The 24,311-nt window shown below is 44.7% G+C and overlaps 4 protein-coding genes across 8 annotated transcripts; 2 read left to right on the top strand and 2 right to left on the bottom strand.

Annotated features, from left to right (window-relative positions):
- Positions 1-1,578: 1,578 nt before the first annotated feature.
- Positions 1,579-8,576, bottom strand: LOC113025077 (peroxisomal trans-2-enoyl-CoA reductase). The gene is made up of 6 exons (XM_026172472.2): positions 8,398-8,576; positions 7,139-7,246; positions 5,058-5,197; positions 4,832-4,928; positions 4,115-4,239; positions 1,579-3,233 (listed from the first exon to the last, which is right to left on the bottom strand). Exons 1-6 carry the CDS (start codon positions 8,480-8,482, stop codon positions 3,057-3,059), a joined length of 732 nt encoding a protein of 243 aa, XP_026028257.1. The 5' UTR covers positions 8,483-8,576; the 3' UTR covers positions 1,579-3,056.
- A 1,018-nt stretch (positions 8,577-9,594) lies between these two features.
- On the top strand, positions 9,595-14,017 carry spata2l (spermatogenesis associated 2-like). 3 transcript variants are annotated; one of them, XM_026172466.2, is made up of 4 exons: positions 9,595-9,860; positions 11,045-11,394; positions 11,477-11,770; positions 12,076-14,017. In XM_026172466.2, the coding sequence occupies exons 2-4, from the start codon at positions 11,047-11,049 to the stop codon at positions 12,970-12,972; spliced, it is 1,539 nt and encodes a 512-aa protein (XP_026028251.2). In that variant the 5' UTR covers positions 9,595-9,860; positions 11,045-11,046; the 3' UTR covers positions 12,973-14,017. The 3 variants fall into 3 exon arrangements, with proteins under 3 accessions (XP_026028251.2, XP_026028252.2, XP_026028253.2); XM_026172467.2 differs by lacking the exon at positions 9,595-9,860 and adding an exon at positions 9,891-10,328; XM_026172468.2 differs by lacking the exon at positions 9,595-9,860 and adding an exon at positions 9,891-10,333.
- A 910-nt stretch (positions 14,018-14,927) lies between these two features.
- pdf (peptide deformylase, mitochondrial) lies at positions 14,928-17,599 on the bottom strand. 2 transcript variants are annotated; one of them, XM_026172469.2, is made up of 3 exons: positions 16,886-17,599; positions 15,492-16,102; positions 14,928-15,391 (listed from the first exon to the last, which is right to left on the bottom strand). In XM_026172469.2, the coding sequence occupies exons 1-3, from the start codon at positions 16,888-16,890 to the stop codon at positions 15,234-15,236; spliced, it is 774 nt and encodes a 257-aa protein (XP_026028254.1). In that variant the 5' UTR covers positions 16,891-17,599; the 3' UTR covers positions 14,928-15,233. The 2 variants fall into 2 exon arrangements, with proteins under 2 accessions (XP_026028254.1, XP_026028256.1); XM_026172471.2 differs by lacking the exon at positions 16,886-17,599 and adding an exon at positions 16,337-16,455.
- On the top strand, positions 16,330-23,687 carry LOC113025074 (uncharacterized). Of its 2 annotated transcripts, none has more exons than XM_026172464.2 (8): positions 16,330-16,471; positions 18,285-18,406; positions 18,623-18,846; positions 18,950-19,051; positions 20,264-20,365; positions 21,100-21,213; positions 21,440-21,548; positions 21,816-23,687. In XM_026172464.2, exons 2-8 carry the CDS (start codon positions 18,301-18,303, stop codon positions 23,330-23,332), a joined length of 2,274 nt encoding a protein of 757 aa, XP_026028249.2. In that variant the 5' UTR covers positions 16,330-16,471; positions 18,285-18,300; the 3' UTR covers positions 23,333-23,687. The 2 variants fall into 2 exon arrangements, with proteins under 2 accessions (XP_026028249.2, XP_080159491.1); XM_080303365.1 differs by having other exon boundaries at positions 16,338-16,471; positions 18,168-18,406.
- The last annotated feature ends 624 nt before the right edge of the window (positions 23,688-24,311 follow it).

The raw sequence follows: 24,311 nt of genomic DNA, 5'->3' as shown, positions 1-24,311 counted from the left end.
CAACAATGCCATCTCGCAATCCGCTGTTTATTTAAGGGACACACTGTCTGGAATAATGGCTGGCAGATAAAGGGGCCACAGGGGGTCGAGCCGGTGCTTGTGAACGGGACAGAGAGTCACGCTAGGCCTGATGTAAATATGTCCTGGCCGCCCCACCCTAGCATCAACTCAAATGCTTTGAAGTATTTGCATACTTCAGTTTGCTCACTTACAAAAGACATGAACAGTCTCTAAATGTTATGGTAGTTTCATTTTAATGGACGGAGGCAGAATCTCGACCCAAAATGCTGAAAAGCACATTACATAAAGGTTTTCATGCTTTCAGATCATGCCACGGTTCTGGCTCCCACAGAGTGTGTTCGTGTGGAAATCAGTTACAGATTCTCCTGATCTCAACTTGTTAGATGTAGAAAGCACACCTTTGCACAGAATCTTCCATTCCCACCTTCCCACCACCGTGGAACCTCCATCCCTCAGCCAGGACACTGAAGATGGTCATGGATGGGTGTTCTGGCATGAAGCACATTAGGGTCATGGAGTGGACTAACCAGTCTCCAGACATCTATCCTTTCACACATCCGTGGAAGAAGCTGAAAAGTTGAGTCGCCAAGCAGCAGCCAAGAAACCTGAAGGATTTAGAGTTTCTGTAAAGCACCAAACTCCCTCCTGAGATGTGAACCGACCTGCCCCCACTACAAGAAACAAACACTGCGCTTTCCAACAATGGTTTTTCCAACAAGTACTAAGACAGGTTTTCTTTATCGAACTGAGTGACATGAACAAAACTTTTGGTTGATATTCTGTGTCTGTAAATTAAAATGAAAAAATATTCTTTTCTGCTCATTTTTTTGTCTCTGGCAGTTTTGTTAATGGTGTTGACAATTAGATGAGAGTTAAGAGTAAGAGGGGAGAATAAGAAAGACACTGGACACAGGAAGTTACTTTTGTTTTTTAAGTTTTGCACTGACAAATCTAAATGAGAGGTTTTTGGACATAAACATTTGTGATTTCGAGCCAGTTAAAACGAATAAACCAGATGGGTGTGATGCCATCTCACCGATCATGGTGGACAAATGTGAAAAATGCTGCCTTAAAGGTCTAAACTCATCATCGTTGATGAGTCCAACCCCAGGCTTAAAACTGGTTTGTTTTACTTTACTGATTTTACCCAAGTCAGGGTTCAAAGAAAATACCAATTGTAACCAACAGAAAGTGTCAGAAACTATTCATGATATTCCCCAAGAAGTCTGTTCAGGTCTTCTATCTTCCGTCTACGATGATTTGGTTCATGGGAGGCTTTAACCTGTCCCAGCTGATGCTGGACAGGAGGTGGGTACACCCTGAGCTCCATATAATGACTAACAGTGAGTAAGAGGCAACCACAGGTCACACCTACAGCAGTTTACAATAACTAAAACTTGCTGTACATGTCTTTGGACTATGGGGTGAACCGGAGAGTTTGGATAAGCAGAACATCCTACAAGCCACAATGCTAACCAGTGCTGAGGGAAGTTTTCTAGGGAACGCCACGCCTCTGAGCAGTGATACACCTGAAAACAAAGTACACAGGGTCAGCAGTATTGTCTATATCTTGTTTATTTGTGTTTGTAAAACGTTATTTTTGCGCTACAAAGAGGCTGAAATTGCTCAAGCTGCTGAATCTGTAACCAGGCAAATGTTGCAATTTTCATCCAGTTTAGCTGCTATACTTGGATGGATCATCTGACTGTATCTGAGCTTTCCAAAACCAACAGTCTGACATGTTGTATGAACTTGCTCATTTGAAGCACGCTGCAAACAAAGCGTCTCCTCGATGATCTAAAAGCTTCTGAAATGATTTACAGAGGTGGCAAAAAGATGTGATGTAACTTTCTCTCACTCCTTTAAAACAAATGCAGAAACTTCACAGAGTGAAGTGCGATTACACCAGCGGGAAACACTGAAGCTCTCAGAGAAGCGAGAGGGAGAAAGTGGATGCAGCGATGGTAAACTTTTAACGCCACCACTGGGATCATGTAGCAACACGTTCTCTTTAGTCGTGGATGATAAATTTCAAGCATACAGAACTCCTAAAGTCTATGGAAGCCCGTTTCCGCCACTAAAAAAAAAAAAAAAAGGATCCATAACTCAAAATTTCGAGTTATTTTCTCGAAATTTCGACATATTAACTCGAAATTTCGATTTATTAACTCAAAATTTTGAGAAAAGCAACTCGAAATTTCGAGTTAGCGCTGCCAATCAGTAATCTACGTGAATGACGTCATTTCCTTGTTATGGATACTAGCTTTTTTGTTTTTATTTAGTGGCGGAAACGGGCTTCCATAAAAGTCTGTCAAGATACATCCACAGCTGAAGCTTTTTAACTGTACCGGGAGGTGTTGCCATGGAAACACAGTTACATTTAGTGCTTCTTTGAGGCCCGGCGACCTCGTTGAAGACAAAGAAGATTTTAGTCTTGCGCTATTTGCATGTTTGCGTCGATTTCCTAAGAGCTATGTTTGGACATTGGGGCGTTGTTGGTAGTAACAGCCACCTGCATGCTGCTGTAGAGCTAGCTTATTAAAACATTATTCTGTTAAACTCGTAGTGGTCAAAACTTCCACTCAGTACAGTCTCTGTCTGTAGATATATTTACATTTTGGACCAGTTGTTGCGATCTTGGCTAACTTGGCTACAGTCGTTATCAATGTGAAGTCATTCTTTACCTGCTCTGTCTGATTATTTGGCCTTAAGACGTCTACTTATACCAAAAATATTTAGCAGAAGGAGCTGTGTGTCACGTCTTCTGTTGATGGCAGAACAGACTATGTAACAACACACAGAAACAGATAATAGGGAGAAGGCGTTGGTTTTCTTACATATCCTATAAAAAGCACATGCTGAGAGAAAACTTGCTAACGATGTGAGAACAGGCAGGAAAATATGCAACGACTAGCAAGGTTTCAGAGTTGTATGACAGGAAATCAAAGGAGACTATTTCTGGAAAGTGCAGGAGAAGAAGCAGTGCGATCCTGTCCAGGTGAGGCTGGAGGAAGGTGGGGTCTTTTTTTTGGAGTCTAAAGGTTCCTCTCCAGAAGGACGCTCTTTAAGTCTGCAGGGCAGTTGATGGTGAAAACGTTGTGGGCAGTGTTTCGTCTTTCGATCAGGGCGGCAACAGCCTCGCCCAGGTCCAGATGATTGAGGAAGCCGGGCGCCATGTGATCAGGAGTGGCTACACCTGTGTTAATCTTCACCTGTCAGAAGAGAAGAGGAGAGGGGCTGAATGCAATAGAGGGATGACTGTAGGATGTAGAGCAGGTCGTCTACTTATGTCGGGGTTTGTGCTTCGAGCTTTGGCTCCTCCTGTCCTCATAAAACAGGTTTCAACCTCTGAGTTAAAGCTGTGGGGAGATTAGTCAGCGTCCTGTGAGGAAGCACTGGTAGTAAGATCAAGTTTTAGCTGTGAAATGGCTCATCCAATCATCTCACAACTCACAAGTCCCTGTCCACTTCTCAACAGTTTCCAAAGGCGATTTCTGAGATGTACGAAAACATCTGATGCATCAGGTTCAGAGACATCGTGGAGGTAGAGACGAGCAGTTCATCTAGTTTGATCTGATCTTATACAGGAGATCAGGTAAAGTTTTGATTAATAAGGGCTGATTTCATCAAAGTTGTTTTTCTATCAGCCAAGTTCACGAAGCTTTTTGCATATTCCTGACTAAATATGCATGTTTGCACAAAGGCAGAAATATGCACATGCACTATTTAGATAAAATGCCTGATTAACTTCTGTCATGCAAGATTACAGAATAAGGTTATGTAATGTGGATGTGTTGAAATGTGAGCTGGTTCTCACAAAGGCATCGAGGAAGAACTGAATCTGCATGGGTGGTAAAGTGGTGTCAGTATTACAGATTTCCCCCGAGTGAGCAAATGCCAAAGAAATTCAGGGCTGTGCGTGTGAACACTAGAAAGCAGAGAGAATTACATACGTAGATGATTGTGGAGGCAGGCATGTGAATTGAGCTGTGAGCTGACTTCTTTTGGTCAGGTCTAAAGGGTCATGAGTCATGTTAGCCGACTCTGTGCAGTTTATCTGAGGCCCTGCTGTGCAATCCCATTAATATCTCACCTGGTTGAGTTTGCAGGGCACCTCGGGGTACTCCTCACGGAGGACATGGCAGAAAGCCAGGGTGCTGGCAGCGCCCACTGTGAGGAAGCCTGTACCAGGCATCAGCAGCTTCTCTCCTGCTCCTCCTGTGGCAAAGCAGCAAAACACTACATAAACACACCAGGAATGCAAGGCGAGCAGCTATCGCAGGTGACCCTGCACGAGAGGCAGGGCACACCCACGGACGCAGTCTGTCAGAGTCGGAGAACATGCAGTGAGTAAAATAACATGGCAGCTGTTTTGCTGACCCCAAGTGGACAGAGAGAATAAAGAGAGAAAACCAAACAGCTCAGCCAGACTAAAAACTTCTCTCATCCTTTTGGTAAATTTGAATCTGAATCTATCGTTCCAAAGATGGTAATACCATCCAGCTACCACTAACCACAAACAGTCTCCATGCTACCCAATCACTTCTGAGCAAAGTCACAGAGAGAGAGAAGAAGCATCGGTGAAGCAGAGCTCAGCAACGTCGCCCTGAGGTCTGGCAGATGCTACCTCAGTACTACTAGAGAGAGGCAGAACAAAGGCAAAGTAGCACTGCGCCACACACACACCGCCTCATCCCACTGAGCAAACACACGTCTTCACTACAGGACATAGGCGACATCAGCAATACGACTGCGTTTCTCTGTAATGTGGACGTCGTGGCGACGGAGGGTGCTGTCTGCGATGCCTCACCTGTGATGAACGTATAGGTACAGTTGGAGTCGTCCCTCACCAGGGGGTAGAAGGCCTTCCATGACACAAATGTGCTGAAAAGCAACGTCTCAATTACCTGCAGATTTCACAGGAAAGAAAACATCACAGCACCCCAATGACTCCTGCAAGTGTTTACATGCTGCATGAGTTTAAAGTGAGGGAGAAGAAATTAAATAAGTATATTGGAAAGTGTGTGTGTACTGACCCAGTGTAGATCTTTCAGGGACTGGGTGTGTGGGGGTCCTCCCTGCCACCAGCTGAAGCCCAGAGAGGAAACTATGTCGGTGACTTTCCCCACCTCCTTCAGCAGGGCCTGCTTCGCCTGCTCGGCTTCCTCCTCTGAGCCTGAACACAGAGACGCTGGACTTCAGGAGAGGACAGGCAAACTTGTTTTCTCTAATGAATCACTGAGATCGGCATCGATATAGAACTTCAGCCCTACTGGGGAATAACAAAACATCGCAGTAGAAGATAAACACCTTCCTCACCTGCTGCTGTGATGTCATCTCAACTATCACTGAAGTTTTCTTAATAATGTTTGGTGTGTTTATGGGGTGTAAGCCCTTTCCATACTGGAAAAAATACAGGATTTTTTTTTGCACCTCCACCTAATAAATCAGCAGCTGAAAACAATAATTTGACTAAATCTGAAAATAACAAATCACCATTAACGTTCCTTTTTGCACAGGACGCACACTTGATAGGTTACGGCAGAGGTGGACGTCGCTGATGTTCGTTACCCCAAGGTGCAGTCTTTTGCTAAACCCAAACAAGCAGTTATCAGGTCAGTAAATCATTTCTGAGACAGTCGCTAAGATGCAGACAAATGATGACCGAAGAAATGGGAACTTTATCACATTGTACGGTGGAGGATTTGTACTTGAATACAAGCCCACAGACTTGTGAGACAGGAGGTCGGTTGGGTTTAATCCCCCCCTCTCACTACCACTGTGCAATTACAGCAGTTTGAAATGTTCTAGTTAGAGTTTGGTGTCATGTCTCTAAGCTGATTATTCAGTACAAATACGAGGGGACGAACCAGCAGGCGGTGATGCAGGGCAGCACTGACATGTCAGAGGCTCAGATGGAAAATTCTGCAGCTTAAATTGGCCGCCAAACAGAGAGGGTGTGTTTGGTGTTGGACGTGAGGAGAGGCAGGCGTGTTGGTGTGCCTGAGGTTGCCTGCCTGAACTAGCTCACAGGCTTTGCACCATTACTGCTCTATGAGCAGTTGGAGACTGTGTGAGTGAACGAGTGCAGACTCTTTTACATTTACTTGCAAGCTGGACGACCCGAGTCTGAAATAAGAATTTACAACATCAGCTCCACTTGGCACAAATTTGAAGGGTCACACTGGAGTCATAGGAAATACCTGACCTGAGAGTGTGTGATGATAACAAGAACTCATTACCAGAGAGTGCACATGAACAACTATGGTGAATGTTCCTGAAGCTTTGCTTTTTTACCTGTAAAGTTCAGACTTCTAAATGATGAATTCGGTTCATGCAGCTTCGCTTTAACCTGCATGAACCAAACTCTAACTTGCGGAGTGTGAACTTGCACAAGACGCTGTCTGCCCTCCATTACTGAGCAAACAGTGGAACGTGCCAATTTGGCAATCTGGGCTTTAGTCCAAGCTGAACATGCAGACTGGAAAAGCCAGGATTGAACCACCCACCTTCTGATGAGTAGATGATCAGCTCTAACTCTCACCTATGGCCCCACAGAAAGTTAGTAATGAGGAGTGCCTGGAGTTCATTCAGGTGATGTGGCTGAAACATAAGTACTGCCTCTACACCCTTATTCCTGAGCTCACTGTTAAAAAATGGCGCAAAGAGGTTTTTGAGTATTTTCTAAAGATAGCTCATACACACAAACAACCTGATACTAAGAATGATGGTAAAATGAGATTTTCTCATCAGAGTTGGTGACCATCTTGGAAATAAAAACAACCAAAACAGAAAATCAGTCCTTCATTTTCAGATCTCTAACCGGCTTTCTGATAAAAGAGTAAATGAGCCAGTTATGGTGCTTGTATCCACCTGAGAACGGTTTCCCTGCAACATTAAGTTCACTGCTGCACTACATGTGAGGGTTTCTACTGATTTAGTGCAGCTCTGGTGCAGTATGTTGCCACTCCCATACTTTGCAGGCTCTCTTTTGCACAGTTTGGATTTGTATTTAAAGTGTTTGCCGGGGGGGAATCAGTAATTATGCGATAAGGGCTGTGGACAAGCGCAAACAATCCTCAGAGCAGAGACGGGCAGGATAAGTAACCTGACTTACCCACATTTCCCACTATAGTGGTGAGGTTATCCTTTGTGTTGGGAGAGACAAACGATCGGAGTTTCTCCAGGCGGCTGCTGTCCCTGGAGATCACTGCAACTTTAAAACCTTGACACACAAACACACAGAGACCTTTAATACAGAGACAGTAGGATGGAGTGAACCTGTGTTGTTGTGCTGCTTCTGTCAAGGTCATCAGAAAGTGAAATCTGACCGGGATGTCGACAGTAACTTACTGCTCAGTTCAAACAAAGAAGCTGTGAGCATGCAACCAATAAACTCTCATCTCAGCTTCTTCCTTCCTGGAGGCACAGAACGGTAAATGCCCACAACAGATTTCAGCTTTAAGAACACAACAGAATCCAAACAGGGATGAAGCTGAACTGAAATTATGCTCTTTTAACTCTCGCCATAAACTGTAATTTAGTTTAAGATGATGATGATAGGAGTTCAGATCAATTTAGATATGATTTTATGAGACTGTGCTGATAAAACCACCCACACAGCAATCCCAGATATGACAAAGCCAAACTGTACAATGACACACACAATGACACACACACACAACTGCCTGAGAATGTTTATTCTGTCTTTACTGTTCCAAAGATTTCCTGATGGGACATGCTTTTATTGACAATGAAGCATTATTATGAGAACTCCATTGTGTCATTTTGGTAACTCCCCCTAAGTCTTGATTAAAGGAAGATTAAAGGAGCCTGTACAGTAGGCTGAACAGCCTGTTGTTTTTGACACGTCTATGATTATTAATCCAACATTTTATTATCAACTATAGATCATTTGTGTTGCAGTTTAGTTTTATGAGAGTGGAAGGGGATTTTTGGTCGATCAGTTGTCACATTGCGCGCTCAAATTTATTTTTACCCTCATAAAAATGTGATAAGCGGACCTGTCGGTGTAGAGCGTGGCATAGAAAGCCCAATACAGTGTTTTACGCACGCGGGCGGATGACTTATGGCGAGTCATTATTTAATTGTCTAACAATTCAGACACATTAAACAATAATAAGTATAAAGTATAAATAAGTAATAACTGTATTTATTAAAAGTGGCCATACCGCACAAAAATCCCCATAAAGTGTTTACAGTGCGGTTTATAATGATGGAGTTCCTCACGCGTAAAAGCCCAGGGGAAAGACACCTGCGCGTAAAAACGCATAGATGTCCCAAAGATTTGTCCTCCTCTATTTCACTCAGTTTATTTTCCCTGCCAAATGTCCTTCGAGCTACAGAGAAGCTTACCTTTATCCAGCAGTCCTTTAACGATCCCGGAGCCCACTTTTCCCGCTCCTCCGAGAGCTAACACAACCCTGTCCGAGTTCGACATGCCGACTGTAGCTGCACAGACCTGCTGGAGGATGGAGGGTGGAGGATGACTCTGTCGATGCGAAGTGAAGCTGTTGGCTTGTGCAGAGCATCCTGGCCGGACCGGGATGCTTTAAAGGATCACGGGTCCGCCCTTGTCTACGGGGTCACTGAAGCCACGCCCATACTCTGTCTCCGTGTGTATGTGTATCCCGGCACGGCTAAATTTGAAAGGACCGGTGGAGAGATTTAAATGTGGGAAGTGGGAACATGTACTGAGCGTGAGGGCACCTTTCAGGGGTGAGGATAAATTCAGATCTGTGACCATTAATTCAGGCAGTCAGTTTATTGGCTCGATGACCAGTTTAAGTTACTACTGAGTTCAACATAATATTGCACACAATGATCTAGAAAGGTGGTAAAGCAGCATGTGCTCCATGATGGGCCTGGCTGTTCATTCATAAGTACACCGCTTTATGAGTGTGCAGTCAGGTCTGCCCCGTGTGTGATGTCAGATTGTGGCAAACTAAGATGGGAGCAGCAAAAACATTCATCTCAAGGCTTCACTAAAAGGTTTCTGTAAACCAGAGATTATGGTTACATCCATCTGTTATATACAGTCTATGTTAATCTGAACTCTGCATCAAATGGGCTCAAAACAAACAAAACCCCGAAAGTGTTACAAGATTTTGACAGAGAATTTACAGCCTTGATTGGGACATTCTGTGACCTCTTGTCACTTTGGGTAATGAACTTGTGGTATATTATCAGGAATTATATTTCGTTAGTGCAATACGTTATACTTTTCTCACAAATCTATTGCTCAGAACTAGATATAAACAGAAACACATTAAATCCGCCCTAAAAACAACCACAGAACAAATACTTTTACAGTTTATTTGTATAATGTATGGATATGTTCCCATCGCACCAGAAAAACTCTGCTAAAGAGTTTAAACTAGCTGCTCACCTGTGATCATGTCAGTAAACGTCCTCACAAAGACAGGAAGACGTGTGTTTGTGTGTCTGCGTGTGCCGTGTCAGTGGTTCATGCAGAGGTGAGGCTGCCGCAGCAGGTGAAATGCTGCCATCTAGTGGCTGAAACTACACGCAAGAAAACTGTTGATTTAATCGATTTATTCGGTAGCACACTTTGCAGCTTCTTCCTGTTTCCACCTTTTCTGTATTTCAGCCCGTTTTTACATCACTTTTCTTTTAATTTAAAGCAATTGTTCCATTGTTTCCACCCACCTAACGGCACATCCAGGAACAACTGCCAAACACACCCTGTATAAACTGGAAATCCCGTGCCACGTGACAATGTTTACGTTACTCAGATAATCGAGCAGATTGTCGTGTGGCCGGACTCGCCAAAACAGCTGATTACGTGCCAGGAACAGGTGAGTCTGTGTGTCAGACACGTTTTATATCGAACAAAGCCAGACTCGCCCACCTGTAGCCCGCTGCGTTACGTTAGCTTCGCATACCTACGAACATACCTTCATGTTCGCTCAGTCCGAGTTTTCCTACAAATTATACCGGTTTTCTATTGCCTCGCGCTTTGGCTTAAAAACACACATTTTAAAACTTAAATCGTTACGTTTACAAGTTTATCGGGAGCGTACGTGTAATTCGGCGTGTTTTCAAAACGACATAGATGTCTTCTTAATATGAAAAATGTACATCTTCCTTGGGGAGGTTCAGCCGCTTCCTCGCACTTCCTGGGTATTTTCCCACACAGACTGAGCCTGACATCACACTGGAAGGTTGATAAAAGTTGATTTCGCTTTCGTCGACGGATTATATATCGGCCGAACTGAAGAACAGCTCGGTACCAAGCTTCCCTGCGCCACTTCACCGCAAACTGGGTAAAGTAAGGAAAACAAGCCGGTTTACAATGTGCGGGCGGGGGGTGCGCTCACTGTCCGACCCGTAAGTTCTCTTGGGTAACTAACGTAGTAGACGCGGCTAAGCTAATGCTAAGTGGGGCTGTTAAAAAAAAGGTTCTCGTTTTTCTCGTTGATGAGCTTGAAGTTCCCAGATGTTCCCTGAAAACACGTTAAAGTTTGGTAGATGTAAAAAAAACAAAGTGAGTCAACTTATTTTCACTTATGGCAAAGTTTCACTTTCGTTATTAACATGTGCTCAAAGCGAGTCGCAGCTGATACAGAGTGTGCTATTTAATGAGGCTAAAGGTCGAAATGTTTTATATTTCCAGTGGCCACAGTTACGTCAGCATGTGCTGCAGACATAGCAGGAGCCTGGAAAACGTGTGTGTGTGTGTGTGTGTGTGTGTGTGTGTGTGTGTGTGTGTGTGTGTGTGTGTGTGTGTGTGTGTGTGTGTGTAACTTTAGTCACACTGTAACTCTTTATTGAATAGTTACTAACAGAACAGAGAAATATAGTCAATCCCATTGGAGTGAAATGAGGTGGAATTCAATTCATAGGACACTCCCTCAGTGACATCCGTTGCCAGTGGGCACTGTTAGGTTGATGCACAGCAATAAGAAAAAAAAAGGTGTGACTCAGTTATTAGGATCATCTTGGTTTATTTTTGTCTCTCTCTCTTATAAATGGATGAAAGAGATGAGCTTCTCCCGGAAGAGAGACGTAGATCTCACGGGCGCCTACGATCGCAGTTTGGAGCGCCAAATCGTGGAACAGGGCTCGAGCCTGCCGTGCAGAGATGAGGAGCTGTGGAGAAAGGTGGAGGGACTTATGAAGGAGGGAAATGCTCAGGAGATCCACTGCCTGGGTGTGGATCCACTGAGGGTGATGGAGGAGTCGCTCAAGGCAGTCACAGCAGCAGGATGGAGCAGACAAGTTGGAACCAGAGGAGGCCTGCAAGGCCTGGCCAAAGCCTTTGAGGTGCTGGAGCAAGCAGCCTTGAACCTGTACCTGGGTCCCTGGAGGAAGGAGTACACTGTAATCCAGGTGGGCCAGAAGGAGAAAAAAGTTCATGTGTTCAGTTAAAATAATCAAATGTGATTTTAAAGTTTCACATTTTGTGTCCCAGATGTACTCCGGCACGTTCACGCACTACATCACCCCGGTGCTGTCGACGGCTCAGATCGAGAACCTGTTCAACCTGTTGGGCTACGAGCTCAGCGCGTCATCATCTGAGCAGCTCCATCTCCAGACGCACAGAGTGAACTCCACCTCTTTGGATACCCTCCTTTGTTTGTCTTGCGCCTTCTTCCTGGCCCGCTGCGAGTGCCACTTTCTTACAACAGCGCTGGGGAAGCACTGCGGTGACACCCAGTGGGAGCTGAGCGCAGTGATGGAGAGGCAGCGAGGAAACGGCCTGCAGGTATGTGACGCTGATGCTGAGATCTTTTGTTTTGTTTTCTTTCAGCCTTGGTGCAGCCAATCGCTTCATTGTCTGCCTCAAGCAAGCTGTTTTTAACTTCCACCCTTTAAAATCTTAGAAAACGTTCCTCACTAACCCACTAATCTTGCTTTGTCGTACTATGTTTGGTCCAGGAGGGTGTACTGTGAGGCAAAATGTTTAGCAAAGAAAAGTGTCAATTGTATGATTTCTTTCTTCCTGCTAATAAATGCAACAGTAGGATATGAAATGCCTTAATTGACTTTATTACTTATACCTCCCTACAGGTTGCTGTGGAGAACACCAAGAAGATGCTGGAGGTTGGCGAGGCCCTAATGGAGCAGCCCGATGGAGACGTGGATCTGTACACCGATCCGGTTAATGAAGGGGACCCGCAGATGGTTGTCAACAAGGAAGAGAGTCCCTGCTCATTCATCTGGACGACAGCGGACAACGTATCACCCACCACTGTCAAAACACACAGCAACGGAACAACAGTATCATTCCCACCGCGAGAGCCGCTCACCGGCAGAAACTCCGCGGACAGCAAGAGGCCAAGCTGGCGTACCCCTGGTGCTACGAGGCTGGGTGAAACAAACTCTGAGCCTCAAAGTCTGCAGGTAGATCCAATCGAGGCTCTGAAGAGCGAGGATGGCGACCACAACCTCTGCAGGTGCGTCCAGAACTCAGATTCTTGTTCTTACTGCTCTGAATGCAAAACCCTGCACGATGAGACCTGTGCAGTCCTTAAGATTTGCAGAAAGAATCTCCACAACGTGAAACAAGTGAAGAAAATGCAGAGTGGAGGCCTCAGATCACCCACTCTCACTGGCAGCAGTGCAGCAGTGAGCTCCTTACCTCTGAGTGAAGACCCCGCATCAATAATTGCACTCCCTCCTGCCATCGCCTACCACGAATGCTGCGATCTCAACAATCCAGACCCTCACATCCTGTGCCACGAGTGCAGAGTCTTCCACTTGAAATCCTGCAACATGGCGAAATCCTGCCTGTCACTCCATCGCAGCACACATCTGGGAAAGTGCTCCTCCTGTAAAAAGTGGTGCTCCAGAAAGCCTCTGGTCCTGTGCAGATACTGTGGAAACGAATATTGTAGTGGCTGTTGGTTCAGAAATCCGCTTGCATGCAGCTGCGGCCAAACATTTGACCAGTCAACATCTGTGTGATAAAGGTCTGAAAAGCTTTGCACTTACGAGATGCATTTAGCAAAAGTTACAGTGACTTAAATCTGCGTACTGGAACTGAAAACGCTGCCTTGAAGTTCTGCCATTGTGCCATTTATTTGATATTTGCATGTAACAGCCTCTGTGTGGTGTGGTTTTGCGCTCGCAGGTCGCTTTGCGGTAACTCATGACGCAAAAGCAAGTGTTTTATGTTTGTGTCCTGCAGCAGACTGCAGTAAAAGGGTCAATGTGCCATTAAAGTGTATGTGTGGTAAACATGTGTAACATGGGATGAATTGGCGTGATCACCGTGGTGTGGTGGGTATGATTTAATATAAAATCAGTCACAGCATTTAAAATGTAATTGCTTCATAACTAACACTAAGAACCTTCATTTTTCTGTATTAGAGAAGTTTTCAAATATTACTTTTTGGCAGGTTATGTGGCTTTCCTCTTTTTTTTTTTTCTTTTCTTTTGTTGTAATTTGCTGTGAAAGGTAAAAACAGCTGAAACTAACGTTTGTTGTAACTATGAAATTATTTTCTCGAGTAATCATTTGGCCGAGTGCTGAAATCTGCTTGTTTTTGCCTTTAAGGTGACTTCACTGTTGTCTAAAGCACATTTTCTGAAATGTCAGTGGCAGCTGGAAGCTTTGTTTTCCTAGCTTTTCCACTGTCGCCTTAATGCAACATCTCAGGAACACTTTAAGGGAGTCTTTCCACGTTTAGGACAAACATTTGTTTACACCAAATGATTTGTCAAACTGCATTGTACTCTGCTAATGCTGCAATGTAGCCTGACATGCACCCTTCCCAGAAATGTAGCTGCACGGCACGGCAGCGCCGACCTCGGCGGCGGTCATGCGTCTGTGTGATATTCATACACGGTGCAAAAATAAAAGGATAACACTTCTTTCTGTAAAAACCTTTTGTAACCACCCGGTCAGCCTTCTACCAGAAACTTTTCCTGCAGTAATTCACTGAGCGTTATGTTTACTTCTGTTTGAAATGAATTTGTGTTGCTGTCTTTAAAGACGTCTTGTAACTAATCCGAGTCTGTTTTTTTTTTATAACCATTCCTGCTGTTGTACTGTGACAGATGCTGCGTTAGCACATAGTTACTAATGTTAGAATATCTCATGATGACTGAGGGCAGATTGGACTTTGCATCATCTCGTGGTTCAAAGTGATATATCTATTTGTTATTGGGGTTTTTTGGAACCAAAAATGTTCATATTTGGACAAAGATCACAGTAGCCAGAGCTTGGTGCTGCTTCGTCCTTTTTCAGGTGCTCAAGCACTCCCAAATGTCTTCACAGCACACTTAAACTATAGATAGTTTAATAATGATACACATAATGATCGTTGTGAGTGTCCCCTACTCCAGCGGTCCCCAACCCCCGGGCCTTGGACCGGTACCGGTCCGTGAGTCGTTTGGTACCGGACCGCGACAGTTGAGGCTCAGGTGTGAAATGTATAGTTTTCAGGGTTTTTATCGGTTTTCAGCGTTATTTTGTCATCGTTAGCTCGGTTTTCCTGGGTCTTTTCACGTGTGTTATGAATCTTTTTTTTCGGTACCGGTACTAGTTTTATTTCTTGTATTTATCCGCAACACCTTAAAGGCCAGTCCGTGAAAATATTGTCGGGCATAAACCAGTCCGTGGCGCAAAAAAGGTTGGAGACCGCTGCCCTACTCCAAACAGGGATGTTGTCAGAAAATAAAAAATATAACAGTAAAATGCTAAACTGTTGAAAGTTGGTGATTTTTGCACATTTTAATTCAAATTCAGTTCATTTTAAACTGAAATTCAGGTTATGTGTTCATCATTACCACGGTGGTTTAGAAGTTTGTGACACAGAAAACTCTTTAAGCTTGACGAAGCTGGCTAAATCATTCATCTTGCTTCGTACCACAGCCCTCAGGTATCCTGTAGACAAAAAACCAGCTTTCATAACTTCTATAATTAACATTTTAATGACACAAATAATTGCTTATGTGTTGAAAAGCAGTTTCCACGCTTTATAAGGTAGCAATATTTTAGCCCACATCAGTGTTTTGGTGTTCCAGCTGTTGGAGCCTTTTAACTGAGTCCTGCCCAATCGTATCCTTTCTTCACTATGATGGAAGGCAACAACATTTAAAGATCCATTCTGCATCCTTTCAGCATTTATTGTCAAAGTACAGATCTGTGGTCCACAGAAACCAGAAGACACGTTCACATGTGCATCGCCAGTTAGCCAGTCTGCCCTGAGCAGGTGTTCACTCTATTCGTTGTGTGCCTGCCAGTTGATATTAATGAAGGTCTTTGTGTCCATGCGGTCGACGTAGAGGACGCCGTCCAGGTGGTCCATCTCGTGCTGGACGATCCGGGCCGACCAGCCACTAGCCTGCCACGTTACAGCTTCGCCATTTTCATTGAGACCTGCAGGGTGAGAAGACAGAAGCCCGAGACAAAGGCACACCTTACAAATGTGGACACTCTTAAATGAGACGTGTCACTGTTGAGCTTTAAGCATGCGTACCAGACACTTCCACAGACAGGTAGCGGGGAACCGTGGCAGAGAAGCCCGAGATGCTCTCACAGGCCTCCTGAAACAGCACCGTCCGACCATCCAGCACCCTCAGCTGTGGGTTCACAAAGATCCTTAGGGGCTGGACGGAGAGACCGCGGACCTCCCTCGTGGCAGGCGCGCTCTCTTCAAACATTTTTTGGGGATATTCCAGAGCCAGGATTCGGAGTGGCACGCCAATTTGAGGCGCACTCAGTCCCACGCACTCAAGCTTCCTCATTACTGCCACCATAGTTTTAATGACACGCTGGATCTCAGGTCCTGTTACAGCTGAAGGGTCCACAGCAGCTGCATGTGAACGCAGCACCGGGTCTCCTACCTGACACACATGGCTGTACGGAGGACTGGGGGGGGATATGATCTTGCGTTTGACATACTGCAGGTAGGAGCGCACTTTGACGTTGCTGGATAAGGAGCGTCTACAGGGTGAGGTGTGTGGAAGACGGGTGGAAGCTGCTGCCATCAGGCTCAGGGCTCCGGAGCGATGGCCTTTAGATGCATACAGTCTGAGCCCGGTCCAGGAGAGCTGGAGCAGAGACACTGAGGACGTGTTCATGGTGGGACTGAGACAAAGAGACAAAAGGAGGCCATTTAGGTCGGTCAGAGAAAGCAAAGACATCTTTTGACACTTTGTTGACTTCCATCAGTAAGAAGGTTTAAAATACTGCTCATTCTTCTTTTAAGAGGTCACCACAGATCATCACATCTGCCACCGCATCTCTAGGATCCCCATGCCTGTTTTTGCTAGTGCCACCATCTTCAAACCATACAGCAAAACTCAATTTCCCAAGTCGCACCTGTGTTTCCGAACCAAAACAAAGATGGCGGACACCGGCTAACACGAGAGGGCCGCAACTTGGAATTTTTAAAAAATATTTTTAAGTGTTTAGTGGACACCCTTTTTATTTTAATGACTACAACTAACACGTCCGGTAAGTCTTACGTAAGTCCTTCTATATTTTCAAGCATCGCCGTTTGATGCAGAGAGCTCGATGGTTAGCTCTGTCATTGAAATATAAGCTTATACCCAAGAGCTACAAACTGCTGCTAGCATTACCAGCCACCCTTGAACTTGTTTATATCGCCGCGTGATTTCTTACATCACGCTCTTTAATATTACCCTCAGCACACATCAATTAGAGAAACACCTGTTTAGCGTTAAGTCAGACACCACCTAGCGGTTTGTCCAGGTGCAACGAAACATGCGCGCCAGTTCAAGAGCGACCGTGAGCTGTTGAAGCTAGGTCGTTAGCATGTTGATGTAACAATGAATAAAAATAAAAAGTCAGATAACTGTCAGCACTGACTGAGCGCAACAAAAACGAAGCCTTGCAGCTTCCCGTTACCTCATAGAACCGTCTGAGCTCCGCTGTGGATTAGACAAGACCGCATAGTTTGGAGGGTGAAGTCAGGGCAGAGACATTCACGGCTCCGGTAAAGTTCTTCCTGGTCAACCACGCTTTCACAATAAAAGTCCATGTGCTTACCTATGTAATAGAGCAGCCCTTTTTTGTCATTGTGCATGTACAACGAAATATGGGCCAATTATGGCCAATAGAAAAGGCACACATGGGAGAACAAAGTGCTCAAAAGTAGTGCAAAGGACTTGATCTAAGTATACAGTGCATGTGTGAGTGAGTTACTCAGACCGTGGCTCGGATCAGATGATTGCATCGCGTAAACATGTTTTGTAATAAAAACAAACAAATAGAATCAATAGACACATTTATTGGCTGCATAGATATTAATTATCATAGGAAATTAAATCTTGATGACTGATTTTGAGCAATTTTTATACAGTTAACTAGTTAGTTCAAATTTAATAACGTATAAACTTATTGAAGAAAGATGGGAACACCATAATATTCATCAGTTTATATCTCTATATATCCATATACTGCTTTAACATTTATTTCTCCTTTTTATTTCATATTGTACTGTGTTCAACTTTACAGCAGATTCATCTCAAACTGGTAAATGTCTGTTAGGCCTTTAAAGCCTGAACCATTAAATAGTTGACAAATAATAATGATACTTTTTATTTTAGAATCGAGTTGAATTGAATCTTCTCACAATTTAAAAAACTTGTAGTTGAGTTTTAACCCTTTAAAGCCAAGCATATCGTATTTGATACATGTGTTTTTGTGAGTTTTTGAGACTTCTACATCATCAGCGTGACTTTTTTTACCCTCAAAAAATGATATAAATTGCATGACACATTTTTAATTCCTAAATTGCAAACATACGGCTAATGTAGCAAATGTGATACAAATTAAAACTCATATATGCAGATTAAAATGTGATATATTTTTAGATATATTAGTCTAAAGGTTCAACAAACACTCCATTATCAAAAAACGAAAGATTTCTGGCTGTTATTTTATGGTTCAGGTTTTAAAAGGTTACCTGGTATCATGTTTGCTGAATCTTTGTGCAATCTATTAGTTTTTCGAGGAGGGAAAAAATAACACCGATGACGAAGTCTGAAAAACTCAAACATGAAGCAAATTTGACACACTTGGTGTTACAGAGAGAGACGGGGTTTCTTGCTTCCTAAGCTTTTATTTTGAAATGCTAAATAAAGGCATGCAAAGGAAGTTATTTGCAACATTTTTTTTTAAAAAAAAGCCGGGGATGTTCAGATGCGTGACATCCTCAACTTGCCGGTACATGTCCAGCTGTGGTGGTTCGGGGGTTTAAGGAGGTGCAGCGGGCTGATGCTCTCCTCCGTCTCCCTCCACACAGCCCGCGGAGCTGAGCCATGGACGGAGGGGAGCTGCGGGCTGGACGCATGCAGAGCTTCTCTAAGCTGCCTGTGTGGATCATAGAGCATGTCTGGACTCACAAGATGATGGATATACAACAAGGTTGGTTCTGGGGATTTTAATAAAAAGTTTTAACACAACAAAAACTTTATTGAACTCCTTTGTCTGAGTGTTTTTTATACTGATGTAGAAGAAACATATACATGAAACTTGCAAAGCTAATCTCAAACAGCAGAGATAAAGAAAGTCTTAGAAACAAAAGTATTCATGCCTTTGCGTTTGCTTGTGACATGCTGGCTTCATTTTGTGTGCTCACAGTTTTGGACCTGTCCAGCTGGCCAGATGTGGACTCCCAACCTCTGAGTCTGGAAGACTCGTGGAGGCTGCGCGTCGTCTCTGCTCAGGTCTATTCCATCATAAAGAGCAGGGACCTGGAGCACTTTGAGAGGGTGATAGGGTTTCTGGAAACCACGTACCGACTTCTACCCAGACTGATTCCTGCCATCAAACACATGAAGATCATGTTTGGCCTCAAGACCATGGTAGGGAAATAAGTAGTGGTCCAGTAAGCATGTACAGGAATGTCAAATGGGGTTGTTTCTTCGTGAACGTTCACCTCCTGGTGGTTCCTGTGTCTCCTTCCAGGTCATTATGTGGATGCTCAAAGAGGGCCGGGGAATGGTTGACACCGTGTCAAAAATTGGCCAGTTCTTCCCGAGCAAACTCCCCGAGTACCAAGACCAGTGTGTAAGTGACCTGCCCTGCACCGGAACTAACTGGAAGCCACTGTTGAACTGGTGGAGACCAAAACTGAGTTAAAAGTACCTACCTTATATTATGCATAACTCACCGAACAGCTCCGAACCACTGGGGCACAAAGCCTCCGGGGGTGTCCTGTTGGGTCTGAGTGGGTTACAGGATCGGACTTGTCCTGGCACGTCCAGTCGGAGGCTTTGTTATGTTCATGAGCTTGTGTGTGCTGCTGCTGTCTTGTCCTGCTGAGGGAGGCTGCTACCTTTGAGCAGTGTTGTTGTCCGTTGGAGTGTGTTTTGTCCGCCGCGGTGTTTGGTTGGGTGGTAAAACATGTCGAGACAGAGGTTTCCCAGCAGAACTCAGCACTGGAACACAGTGATGGCTGTTGTTCACCTCACCTGTCAATGATTTTATTATTGTGGCTGATTGAGCTCTCATAAATGTCTCATACATGTTGCATCGATTGTTTCCTTTAAATGAACCCCTTAGACATCAGGAAGAAAGATAGATGGATGGATACTTTTTGATCCCACATAGAAAATGATTGTGTTACAGCAGGATTAAGAATATAAATGATACATTTTTATAATAAATATTCAAGAAAGGTAAAGGAAAAGTTCAGACACCAGACAGGAAGCATCAAGCTCTGGATGTCTTCCATAGTTTGTGGGGGGGTTTTCCTGCCTCCCTCCACTCACCCCCCAACCGGTTGCTCAGATGGCCGCCCCTCCCTCAGTCTGTGAGGCTGGCTCTGCTGGAGTTTTCCTTCCCACTGTCGCCAAGTGCTCATACTGGGTTGTTTGACTGATGGAGCTTTCTCTGTATGTTGTCCTGACAACATAAAGTGTTGTGAGGCGACTGCTGTTGCGATTTGGCGCTATATAAATAAAACTGAATCGAACTATTTGTTAGTTTTTGCCTCCTCACAGATGGCACACTGGTGGTGTGCTGTCATAGACTGTATATAATAGATGTACTTCATCGCTGTGACCTCACCCGTTCTTTCTCCTTCAGTCCTCTTTCTCGAGCGAGGCACTTTTTATTCTGTGAATAAAGTAAATCGTTCATAACATTTTGTGTTGTTGCATATTGAAAAATGTGATAGCATACCTGGAATTGGCTTTTGGGAACAGTTACAGTTGCCTGCATGAAAAACTTTACTTATATCAACAGGTGATTCTATGTGTTCTGGTGTTTTTTGCACAGAGCCAACGAGAAATGTTCCTCATGAGGAAGAACCACCTGGACTTTAGGACTCTGGCGCAAACACTTGCTATGGACAAAGACAAACTTGAACATTACATTAAGGTAAATCTCCTGTAAGTGATTATGAGACAGATCCAGAATATTCTATATACATTTCAGTCCCAATATATTCATGGCCTACGTGATTCATGCACATTCAGCACATTTCTAAATCATACAGTTTGGGATTTGTTGGATAAAGGCATTGCAGTTTCCCCAAAGTTATGCTTTGAGACACAGTGCTGTTCACAATAATCAGTCGGGTTTGATCAAACCTCGAATGTTTGGAATTATCATAAAGGCAACCCTGCATGTATTTGTACAACTAGATTTCTTAGTAGAGAAAAACTCATCCCAGCTGGGCCAAAAATGAAGCGGTCCTAACTGTGGCCAGCAGGGTGCGCTGCAGAGCTACGATGTACAAAATCTTTCCGTGAGCTGCAGAGTCGTAGGACTGCCAACCTGAAAAAGTGATCAAGCGTGGAGGAACAGTAATGTGCTAGAACTTTGGACATTGGCTGCTCGTTCTCAGTCCTCGCACCACTTCCAGAGGAATGGTTTTTTTTTTTACACTTAGCTTGAATCATTCAAGCAGTTTGACAGACATAAAATCATATTTTTGCACCAACAAAGTGATTCCCAAACACGTCTTTCATGATTGCATGCTCAGTCATCCAGGTAAAGAAATCCCAAAAAGTTGATTCTGCCCATCTGGACGTAGAAACGGAGTGTGGCTCAAGACTTTTGCACTTATTATGCTGAATTTCATGGGATGATGCCTTTTGTCTGTCTTGCAGAATGACATGGACGAGCAGTATGGGGAACGGTATGCCCAGAAAGTCGAGGACAGGCTGCTGCATTATCTCCATGAGCTGGATGCTGTGTTACAAGGAGATACCTACATTGATAAGGTGTGTGTGTGTGTGTGTGTATGTGTGTGTGCAGGGTTTAAAGATGCGTTTGTAAAAATGAGAGTTTGAATGTAGATAAACTGTCCCGTTGGCTCTACAGCGACCTCATGTGGTCAAAAACTCCACAAGTTTCCTTTAAGATTGTTGATGAGGGAAATGAAGACGAGCAGAAATGCCAGCAGTGAGAATGTCTCGCTGTGATAACTGAACACTTGTGCTTCACTAGATCCTGAAGAAACAGAGCCCTGTGACTGAAGAGGAGAAGCTACTTTTAGAGGTGATAAGCTCTGACTCCACCACCATAGCTGCGACCCTGAAGAAGCTGCTGCACTGCGGTAAGAAACAGCTCAACACGAAAAGTTCACCTCAAGTTTACATCATAAAAAGATAATAACTTTATATTTTATTTTATTTTAGGGTAGATTTCTTTAGCTTTGAGTCGTGGCTTTTACCATTTCTGCTGTTTCTTTTTATTTATGTAATTTTCTCCTTTTAAACTGTATATTTTTACTGTTAGGACACAAGCAGGATTAGATCTTTGTGTGAAATTATGAATATCCACTGTTATCAGTATCAAGCGTGTCGCTGTTTTCTTTCTTTAGATGCTGCTTCCTGTCGTCAGTCGTCGATATCTCGGTCGCCTCAACTCTTTAAGTCGGCTTTAAGCCAAACTAATCCAGATGTTCATCCAGAGGAGGCTCCTCGCGACGTGTCCGAAGACGGCTTCAGTTTTTCGGACAGGAGCTCAGACGTTAGAGGACATCAGCAACCAGAGGAGGAAGATGAGGTGAACAAGAGAGCGGAGGAAGAGGGCAGTCAGGGAAGCAGCACAAGTGTTCAGGAGGCGGCCCCCACCCCTCAGTTCTGCTCCAAACACCAGCGATGGGTGAAGAGCATCCTGCGGGGATGCTCGGAGGAGCTTCTCCTTCAGCCGAACGTTTCCTCATCTCCCCTGCTCTTCCCGTCGTCGTCTTCTACTTCTTCATCGCAGGACCTCACACCATCTGACCTCATCCCCTGTCCGTCCGATCAGCCACCTTCGCAGACCCCCAGCCCTCCTCGGGCAGCAGTCCAAGCATCCAGAACAGCAAAACCCAAATACAGGCGCAGCTCCGGGTCACTCGGATCCTCAGGCGACACCTCACAAGCACAAATTCTGCCTCAGGCCTCGTCTGCTCGGGGCTCTCCGCTGCCTGCTCTGCTGTCACCGGTGGTCCGACTGGTGAACATCGGCTCCTTCGGGACGAGCTGTAAACACCAGCAAGCATCACCAAAGCAGCTTCTTCTGGCAGCTTCTTCCAGTTCGGAGATGCTAAGTTCTCCACACCATCACACCTCAGGAAACGTAAAAGACAAAAACAGTTCATCTCGCTCTGCCTGGTGTCAAACCCCGACTGAACAGAGAAAGCTCAGACGGGTCTGCAGTACCAACAGACACAAGGAGGATTTGGAGGCATTTGCTCAAACCCCCCAGCAGCTTGTTCAGGACCCAAGTACCTCTCAGATGGGTGTTCCAGCCACAGCCAGTGACATCAGTGTCTCTGGACCTCCTCAGAAAGGTGCTCAGTCAGAGAGTTTGTTCTCCGCCTGTGCTGCCAATCAAATCACACCATCTTCCAAGTCATCTAAAAAAGTCGTCCCTCGGAGCTCTCTTCGCCATCGTCAGCCACAAAAGAACAGCAGACCTCGATCAGGAACCGCCCGGCGCTCCTCACGCTCCTCCTCTGCCGCAGGCAGGGACAAAACCAGCCGAGGCCTCAGAGCTCAGCTGAGGCTATCGCTGCCCAGTCAGGGTGTGCTGCTGCACTCCAAGCTGCTACAACCCTACGTGAGTCTTACCAGGCTGAGCTCTGAGCAGTGTCACCTATCGACCCGAAGGAAAGCCTCAGCCGGGCCGGAAGAGCCCGTGGAGCAAGGCAGCGACGGCGAGGAAAGGAGGAAGCAAGAGGAGGAAGACTCTTCCTTCGATGTGAACGCTCTTTACTCCACTGATTCCTCAAGCAGTGACGGAGAGGAGTCACCTGACCGTGACCCTGATTATAGACCTCACATCAAAAAGAAAAGACTTCTGTTAGAGTATGAAAATGCGAGAGTGCTCAGTCACGGTGACAGCAGTTGAACTAATTTCTCCTACTCGAGTACTCGAGTTTTTAGAGTATTTTTAGATGCCGCGTGAAGATACAGCCATCAGTGCTCTCTAATGATCTGTCTGTTCTTGTGAGCCAACACGGTTCCTCTACGCTAACTGAATGTAGATGTGCAAAACACAGAACATAGAATTGTTTTAAATAGATTTGTCTCCCTATTAAAATGTGAAGAAGGTAGCACTCAAACACGTTCAACTGAAAGGAAAGAAAAGCTTCTTGTAAACGTTTGTATGGTGCAGCTTTATTGTAGCAGGTGTGTATCGAGTGTTCGGGTTTATCATAACAGGTCTCTGATTATATAATTGAGAATAAACAACACAGAGGGGATCGTTGTGTTTTCGTAATGTGTTTTGTTTGGCTCCGTCGGCAGGTCCAACGTTTCAGGACTTTTACCCCACCTGGAAGTCCAGACCGAGGTAAATGTTTCTGATTATATAATTTCCATTTGCACAGCTAACTTTTGGCTTCCTGTTTTCACTTCACACGACATAAAAACAAGGACACGCTTTTTTTTTAACCCCCTATTAAATTTAAAGTTTTTCTCAAAACGTTCTCCAAGTGGGGAACCAGCTTCTTACAGAAAGCACACATCACTTCTATTTGCACCAGTGCAAACCTTTTCACTGAGCCACAGCACAGAGCACTGCTGTGTAACGATGTGCTCTAACTCTGATGGTCAAAGCTGTAAAATCAAGTTACACCTGAGGGTTATCTTCAGTTTACACACAGTATAAAAGCTCAGGAAGCTTTGAGCTGATGCACAGGAAGGGACTGTGAGGCTGCAGACTAAGAGAAGATAACGCAGACTGGACGCTGGTCCGTTTGTTCAGATGAGGTGAAACTAGAGCTCTTTGGCCACAGAGACGCTGCTTATGTTTGGAGGAAGAACAGAGAAGCGTACAACCCAGTTGTATTCCCAGTTCTCATCTGGTTCCTAACACCTCTTTATTT

The sequence above is a fragment of the Astatotilapia calliptera genome, chromosome 7, assembly GCF_964374335.1.
Source record: "Astatotilapia calliptera chromosome 7, fAstCal68.1, whole genome shotgun sequence".
In the NCBI taxonomy this organism is placed as follows: Eukaryota; Metazoa; Chordata; class Actinopteri; order Cichliformes; family Cichlidae; genus Astatotilapia; species Astatotilapia calliptera.
Note: the sequence above shows the minus strand (reverse complement) of the source record. Positions and strands in the feature narration are given on the sequence as shown.